The sequence below is a fragment of the Chenopodium quinoa genome, unplaced genomic scaffold, assembly GCF_001683475.1.
Source record: "Chenopodium quinoa cultivar QQ74 unplaced genomic scaffold, ASM168347v1, whole genome shotgun sequence".
Taxonomy (NCBI): Eukaryota; Viridiplantae; Streptophyta; class Magnoliopsida; order Caryophyllales; family Amaranthaceae; genus Chenopodium; species Chenopodium quinoa.
In genome coordinates, this window is record NW_018744066.1 from 2,745,963 (window position 1) to 2,754,867 (window position 8,905).

The following is an 8,905-nucleotide window of genomic DNA, read 5'->3' on the forward strand; positions in this document are numbered from 1 at the left end:
TTGTTTTTGGCTTCATTCTAATTTAATCTATAGTCATGATTGCTATAACTTTGATTTTTTTTTTTTTTAGAATAACTATTCTAGGTCAGTTGGTCGTGAGTCGTGACATCTCCTAACAATCCCAAGTAAGCTACAAATCTAGGTTAATGGGGACCAAACTTAAAATTTTAACGTTATAAGGTGAAATTCTTACCAACTACACCAAATACTACTTGGTGATGAATATCAGGCCAGTTACAAATCTCAACAAATGTTTGGCAATTTTCGAGATCCTATACATATTCCTCAAACACATCCGCCTCCTCTTCCCTACCCCAATTTTTCACAAATGATCATGTATCTCATCTAGCTTCAAAAAGAAAACAAGTTGTACTTACATGCTCATTTGCCTTAGGGTAAATTTTGAAGATTGAAGTCGTGATTCGTGAAAAATAGGAAGTCATTCATTATGAACAAAATTACAGTACCATTATAAATTTACAAGACATCATATCAATTTAAGCAAAAATAGAGAGACTTGCCTTGTAGTTTGAATTCTCGATCAAAAGTGTACAACTCTTTACTTTTCACGTACCCCAACAAATTGCAATTGAAATCAATAGAATCAGCTCAGTACAAATTCTTGAACAAATTGATTAGAAATGAAGTCTCTAGGATCTTTGTTTCTATTGGAAATAAATTATGAGAGTAATCTCACGTGTAAATTCAGTCTCTATTATTAGGAAAAAAAAATAGCAATGTTGTTAGGAGATATTTTGGAGTATCTATAATGTAGGAATATCTTTTCCTAAGGTTTTGAATCAGTTTTCTTGTAACTTAATTGTGTAGATACACTCTTCTTTGATGTATATGATTAATAATATATACTCACTGTATATTTCATAATCATACCTTAATGTTAACAAAAAGAATACAGAGATATTATTTGGTAATGTATGTTTGTCTGTTCGGTTGCTAGAGTAGAATATACTCGTAAGAAATATACAATTAAACATTTATTCAATCAAAAAAAAAAAAAAAAAGTTAAAGTACGACTGCACTCTTTATTTTGTCCAACCATTCCCAAACATTGTGAACCATTAATGGCATTCTTAATTGAGAGGGATTGAAGTTAATTTTGACAACTAATTTCAAACAAAAGCAACATCCTAGTACGCGCTTTGCTGGAGTAACAAATATTTTATTTTTAGAAAGAATGAACATAGTTGCATATTTGTGTAGTTGTATGACTTGTATCCCATTATCTAGTCAAAACAACATTGTTTGGTTTAATCTAAGGAAAATACATAATAAAAATGGATAGTAAATAGACATGTGGGATTATTTCAAGCTACCTATATGGTGTCCGATCTTTAGAGAATATTATATAGGAAAAGTTATAAAGGAGAAAATGAAAATAATAATAATACTCTATAAAATTTATAGTATGTAGGGAATTTATTTTAAAATTATTGAAATAGAAATTAATTCCCATTATGCTTGGTTTTAAAAATAAATTCCCAAAGTAGTGTCCACGTAGGATTGGTTTTCGGTTCAGCTTAAAACCGCTAACGGTATTAGCGGTTTTGCAATTTTGGTAAAATAAAGTCAAAGAGACCTGTTTTTATTGAAATGCGGTCTTTTTGAAGTTATAAGTGTAATTGTCAGCGCTCTCTTTTCTTGTTGTGGGCTAAGAATTAACAAGGACGCAAAGAGACCTGTCGTACTGAGAGGCGGTCTCTTTGAAATAATCTTCTTGCAAACTAAGCCTTGTGAATTAACCAAGGACGCAAAGAGACCTGTTATTGTTAGAGGCGGTCTCTTTTTTAAAACCGCTATTACCATTAGCAGTTTTAAGTTGAACCAAAAGCAAAAAAAAACGATCCTACGTGGACACTATGTAGGGAATTTATTTTAAAATCAATGTATTATGGGAATTGATTTTTATTTCAACAATATTATGGGAAATCGTTCATTTACATTGTAAGCTTATATATGGCATAGATGCCAAACCATCAAGCATTGAAGCTTTGGCGAAAGTGCCAAACCATTTTAAAAAAGACTAGAAAAAGAATATGGGACAATCCTAAGAGCATTATTTGGTGGAATGTCATGTAATAGTATACCAAAAACGTCAATTTTTTCTTGTTCTTTTTTCAAATGATTTTTAAAGGTTGAAAGGGATTTAGACTAATTTAAATACGCATTATTGAAATTAAAAGGATTTTACAAAATTGAATAATTGATTCTCAAATTATAAAAACCATTGTAATTACTAAGGGTGAGCATTAAAATTCGTGGAATCGGAACCTGTTGCAACAGGTTCCTAAAAATGGTAACCGGAACCTATTGAACAGGTTCCTGAAAATTGAGAACCGAACCAGAACTTGCATGTTCTGGTTCCGATTCAGGGTACCTATCTTTTAATATCCTTAATAACTTTTTGCAAAATTTTTTATAAAAAGATTGGATGATAACTAATTTATAATATTTACAAATCGCAAATAAAACAAACTTATTGTAGTTGTTTAGCAAAATAATACAAATATCTATATTTGATATTTATTATTTTAAAATTAGGTTAAAAATGGTGTATAATTTGAACTAAAGTAATACTTTTATCAAGTTACAGGGTACCCTATATGTTCCGGTTACAGGATGAGCAAAAATTGGGTACCCTGATTTTTTGCTCAACCCTAGTAATTACATTGGATACTTCCAACGAAGTGCAATTTTCTTAAACAAGTTGCATTTTTTAGCTAAGTTGTATATGAGTATGAAGGCCTTGAATCTTAATGGCTATGTCCCGCGATTAGCTTTAAGTTGATTGTATCAAATGGTTTTACTATTTGTGTAAAGTATTTCGTAAATGCTTTCAGATGATTTTTTTTTTTTTTTTTTTTTTTTTTTTTTTTTTGAGGGACTGATAACTAATATTTTTAGTAAAATGACTAGCTGTAAGGATATTGACCTGAATAATTTACAAGGAAAATAGTTGATAATCTTTGGTAAAGGGTACTCGTAGTAAACTAGTAATTTTGATCAAGTTATACTTGTAATTCCTAACTTCCTACAATAAGCTTTTCAATCCCTTTTCAAAACTTAGAGGTTTGGACTAGTAATAGATTTCTTTCTACGTACCAAAAACCTGGGCTCTCTAAACCATACACCCTCAATATCTTTCTTACCATACAAAAGTTTATTGTTGAAATGTTGAGTAATTATGAAGCTTCATGTGTTCTCTTTCGAAAACAAAAATAAAATTCGATTTCTTGCATGCTGTATATATATATATATATATATATATATATATATAATAAAATAAAATAAATAAAAAAAATTACATTTTCTTTTAACTTTTTTTTAATGAAATCATAATGAGAAAATACGGTGGTCCATAATTGAAAATAACTTATGATTTTATGAATCTAAATACTCCGTAGTTGCGTAGTACAATTTGTTTTTATCAAATAATTATTCAAGGAAATTCAAGAAAGGAGAGAAAAGGTTATGTTTCAAATATTTTTCACATTGATTTGCTAATGGTCTCCCAACCAAATCTAAAATCATTTAAACAATATTATAGTTTAATCTAAATATAATTATATAAATTCCTACCTAATGTGCTTGTTGAATGTCAAACGATAACTGGTTAATATTTCAAAGGTCATGATATCTTAATGTAGATTAAAAAAGTGAAAAACGAAAATATATACACTCCGTATTTAAAGTTATCTCTACGAACTCGGTTCAGATTTATTTTAGAATTGTGTCGATTAATCCAATAGTCAACTATTGTCAATTTGATTGAGTCAAATACAATCTAAACTTTCATCACACCATTAATACACCATTAAGTTCTTGTCTTCTTGGTAATATGACCTTATCACACTAACATATGGGGACACCTCCATGCATTCTAGAGAATGAAAATAAAAGCTACGCAACAATTCTCAATAACACACAAAATCCCAAATACACTTGGCCATTTATTTACACTTCACCAAATTAAAACCACTTTAAAATCCCACTTTAAAAAAGTTACAAAATACAAACACTTAAAGTTGAACCAAAAATCTTGCAAAATAGTCGAACCACTTAAAGTCAAGTAGCATGCAAAAGTAACACTTTGTGTCTCAATCGGTCAATCCATATTACCCAGACCGTTTTATCTTTATTACAATGGACTACTCCCTCCATCACATAATATAATTTTTTTTTTAGAAAAAAACGAGGGAAAAATATGTTTTCTTTTAAACTTTAAATTTTTTGGACTCCAGTGAGTGAAATAAAATAAAATTATACGTGGGGTGAGATACTTTGGAAAAAAGCCAATAATTTCATGGCTATATATGCAACTGCCAGTCTGCCACTTTGCATCAGATCCCACAATTTAAAAGTTTTACAAAATTTTCTGTTTTTTACTTCATGCTATTGTGATGCTAATTACTACTATGTCTATTATTGGTACAATAAACAGTGTTCACACACATTTTCTCCCTTCTCTCTAAGATAATAATTTTTCTTTCCATTTTTACAAATTAAAATTTACTTCACTCTTCCATATTATATGTCATTTATCTTATCTCATTAAAAAAAACTATTATTGATTTGGCATGCACTCTGCTATCCCAACCTACCTATATAATACTGAAATAAAAGTGGTAAAATAAAACTATAGAGAGGTATTCAAGAGCTTGCACTCGTCGTTTGGGTTAAAAATGGAGAAAATTGAAGTTGGAGATCATTCAAAAACGAAAGAAGTTATTGTTAAGCCAAAAGTTAAGATGAACAAATATGCTCTTGCTTGTGCTCTCTTGGCTTCGACCAACTCGATTTTACTTGGCTATGGTATGTTCATTCTCTAACAATCTCTCTTTTGATGTACAAAGTATTTAGACTCGAACTTAAGATCCACTGTCTCACTTTTAGTGCACAAGCCGTCTTGTACGGTCATTACTTATTGATGGTCCACGCATATAACAGTAAAGAAGTGACAAACTCGTCTGATGAATAAATATATGGTATACAAAAAATGAAGTAAAAAAATTTTGAATTTTTGCGGAGAGATTCTTAGGTACATATATTAGGCTAGGAGAATGGTTCTCCGATGCCAATAAGATGATAGACCTAAATGTAAAGTCGTATCGGTATAAGGAATCCATAAACATGGAAATATTGATTGATTTAGAATATCTCTAATTTAAGTTGTTATTGATTGAGGAAGATTGGTATAGAAGATTGGAAGGTGCCAAGGATAAGGATAGCCTCAAATAAAAACAAAATATATGTCTTCTTTTAAATGCATAAAAGGTATACTTGATGAGTTAGGGCCTAATTCTTACCACTTGTGAATTGATAGTGTAAAGGAATGATTCTTGTTGAATCACCCGAGTTGCTCTCTCATTAAACGCAAAGTTTGGTTATTTTTTAGTTTTTTCATTTGAATTTAGATAGTATTTTGTGGTTCAAATTTAAAGTTTACTAGTGAAAGAAAAATAAAAAATATAGCAATAGCTACAGAAATTGGTTCATGGAATTTCTTACATAAAGTTGGTGAATCATAAAAGTTTGGGATGATTCCAACTAACTACATCATGAATATACAATGAGATTCATGCCACACTGCGTTTGTGCTCGGCAAATTGAAGAGCCATCAAATATAGGAGTATAATTATAAGAAGTTTAAATTAATGTTCGTAGACATGTACGATTAGTAAATGAATTGACTTTAGCCATCCACATCACCATGACGTCAGAGGTTTAAACCCCACTAGGATAATTTTGAAGAGGAGATTTTCTTATTTTTTTTTTTTTTCAATTTTCCCCCACTCTTCCAAATTGTATAGTTCCTAACCCTGGTTAAGTTGATCCGTGATGGGTTTCAGTCTGATAGGGCTCTTCTTTTTACTCATAATCTTGATCTTATATGACTGATGACGTGTTTGATAAGAATGATGAGGTGGCGGATAAAGAAAATATAAAGAATAATAATGACAATATTATGCTTTAGGAAATTAGAGATTCCTAACATAAATGAAAGATTTGTAGAATGAAAAAAGTGAGTAAATATTGCATTTATTTTTGTTCCTTTGGAAACATCAATTATTTGTTTTGTAGAATGAAAAAAGTAAGAAAATATTACATCCAATAAGGAATAAAAAAAAATGATTATAAACATTATTTGATTCTATATGTAATGATAGACACAAGAGTGAGTAATATATATATTTTTAAAATCTTAATTCATAAAAAATGGAAAAATTTGGATTTCACTTTATTCACCGCTCCATTCAAATTGTATCCGGATTATTAAAACGGACCAAAACAGGACAAATCCAGTTCATTTTGTAATTGTTTGGTTAAGGAGATGCCTTAGTAAGGAATTAAGGACTGCACCTACCAACCTTTAGATTGAAAGTTTAATCCTCACTAGCCGTATTTTGAGGAAGAGAATCTCTTACCCTTCTCCCCCATTCTCAAAGTATTTAGCCCATTGACCCGGTCTTTTGCCATTTATCCACCACCCTTTAATCTCTAGTGTAAAAAGTTTTAATTTTTGGTTATGATGTGTATAGTTTCAGTCTAATGTCTATTTCTAATATTTCAGATATTGGAGTAATAAGTGGAGCAATCCTGTACATAAGAGAGGACCTAAAACTTAGTAAATTCCAAGAAGAAATCTTAGTAGGTTCCCTTAACGTATGCTCACTCATTGGCTCTCTACTATCCGGCAAGACCTCGGACCTCATTGGTAGGCGCTACACCATTGTCCTTGCAGCCTGCACCTTCTTCGCCGGGGCCATGCTCATGGGGCTGGCCCCGTCGTACCCTTACCTAATGGCAGGTCGTGTGGTGGCTGGTATAGGAGTAGGCTACTCCCTCATGATTGCACCCGTGTACACGGCTGAGATATCACCAGCAATGACACGTGGATTCATGAGCTCATTGCCTGAGGTTTTCATAACTATAGGGATATTGTTAGGGTATGTGGTCAATTATGCACTTTCAGGGATACCTAATGGTTGGAACTGGAGGGTGATGCTCCTGTTGGCAGTTGTTCCATCAATTGGTGTTGGATTGGGTGTGTTTTTTATGCCTGAATCACCTAGGTGGCTTGTCATGAAGAAGAGGTTGAGCGAGGCAAAAACAGTCTTGGTTGCAACGTCTGAAAATGAAGAAGAAGCTGAGGTTAGACTTGGGGAGATCACTAGAGCTTGGGAGCTCCATGGTAATACTTTATACTTCTCTATTTGACTGACATACATTTTGGTTAATTTTCATTTTTAGTACTACTTTACTTGTTAGTTTATAATGTTAAATGTGTTAACTAATTGGCAGAAGCAAGCAACTTTGTTGGGCAAAGTGTATGGAAAGAGCTACTCTGGAGGCCAACACCAGGGACTCGCCGGATCCTCATCGCTGCCATCGGGATAAACTTCTTCATGCAGGCTTCTGGGAATGATGCCGTGATCTACTATCTCCCTGAGGTCTTTAGCGCGGCTGGAATCAAGAAGAAGAAGCTGCTATTTGCCATCAATGTGATCATGGGAACAGCTAAAGCTACCTTTGTTATGATATCAGCTCTTGTCTTAGATAAGTATGGTAGGAGACCTCTTTTGTTATTGAGCTCAGTTGGTATGGCTGTGTCCCTATCAACTTTGGGCCTTGGGTCCATGTTTCTTAGGGCTTCAGGCCATAAGCCTAGTTGGGCTATTGTTGTGAGTGTGATCGCGGTCTGTGCTGATGTGTCATTTTTTTCAATTGGGCTAGGGCCTATAACTTGGGTCTACTCATCAGAGATTTTTCCGACAAGGCTTCGGGCTCAAGGGACAAGTTTGGCGGTCTCTGTAAATAGGTTAGTCAGTGGGGTTGTGGCAATGACATTTCTGACTATAGCAACAAAGATAACATTTGGGGGGATGTTCTTTGTTTTGGCCGGAATTATGGTGTTGGCAACGGTGTTTTTCTTCTTCACTATACCAGAAACTAAAGGGAAGAATTTGGAGGATATAGGGAAACTGTTTGAAAATAAGAAAACTAGTGATGAAGGAAGAGAAATGAGTGAGACTTGAAAAAACATATAGTAAAAATAGTTGAGGTTTGATCCAAATGATCCATGTACCATGTACTTAGACTACATCAGAGAGTTTTTTTAGCAATGTAACGTGAATCAAAATGTAGTAGGTAGTTGCTCCTCAAAAAAATGTAATAGGTAGTTTGAAATTTGAATCAGTAGTTAAAGACCTCTACATCATTGTAGAGACTTCAGTCCGAGCTAATTGTAAATTTGTAGTTCTATATCCAATGTGGTTGGTATTTTAGGCATCATTTTCAGTGATAAAGTCTCAAATGTGCCTATTCCCTACTACAAAAAATGGTTTCGAGCCAAAATATAACTAACACTAAGACTAAATGTCAAAACTAGAAATTGTTATATATAACTCATGTTTTTACAAAAGGACTAGGCAGTTCACAACCTCACATGTTGCAGAACATCATTTACATTGTAGTCGTTTAGACTAGCTACCTAGTTAATAATGGGATATGATGCATATAGAAGCATACACAAACCTGGCATTCAGCTCTCAATCCTTGATCCCCAGAAAACGGAAAGTTTGAACTTTGGCGTATTGTTCTGATAAGTAGTTTACAGGGAGCCATTTGACTAATGTGGCTGAGTGGGTTTGGCCTGAAATAAAGATGTGAATATTGTTGTGAACACGTTTTCTATCCAGGTATAAACATTTCATTTAAGTTCGGAAATAATTATCACATATCGTAAAATAATAATGATTTATGATTAGTTTTCCCAGAAGAGATATCACAACTATAATAAGATATAAAAGTACTATAACATCATGTCAAATTAATTATAAAATATTGAAACAGGGTAAAAACTAATTTTAGAAGAAGAGAGTATAAG

At 32.6% G+C, this 8,905-nt stretch overlaps 1 protein-coding gene across 1 annotated transcript; it reads left to right on the forward strand.

Moving 5' to 3' along the window:
- The first annotated feature begins 4,350 nt into the window (after nucleotides 1-4,350).
- Nucleotides 4,351-8,320, forward strand: LOC110691030 (polyol transporter 5-like). The gene is made up of 3 exons (XM_021867967.1): nucleotides 4,351-4,830; nucleotides 6,590-7,210; nucleotides 7,321-8,320. The coding sequence occupies exons 1-3, from the start codon at nucleotides 4,701-4,703 to the stop codon at nucleotides 8,052-8,054; spliced, it is 1,485 nt and encodes a 494-aa protein (XP_021723659.1). The 5' UTR covers nucleotides 4,351-4,700; the 3' UTR covers nucleotides 8,055-8,320.
- Nucleotides 8,321-8,905: the final 585 nt, after the last annotated feature.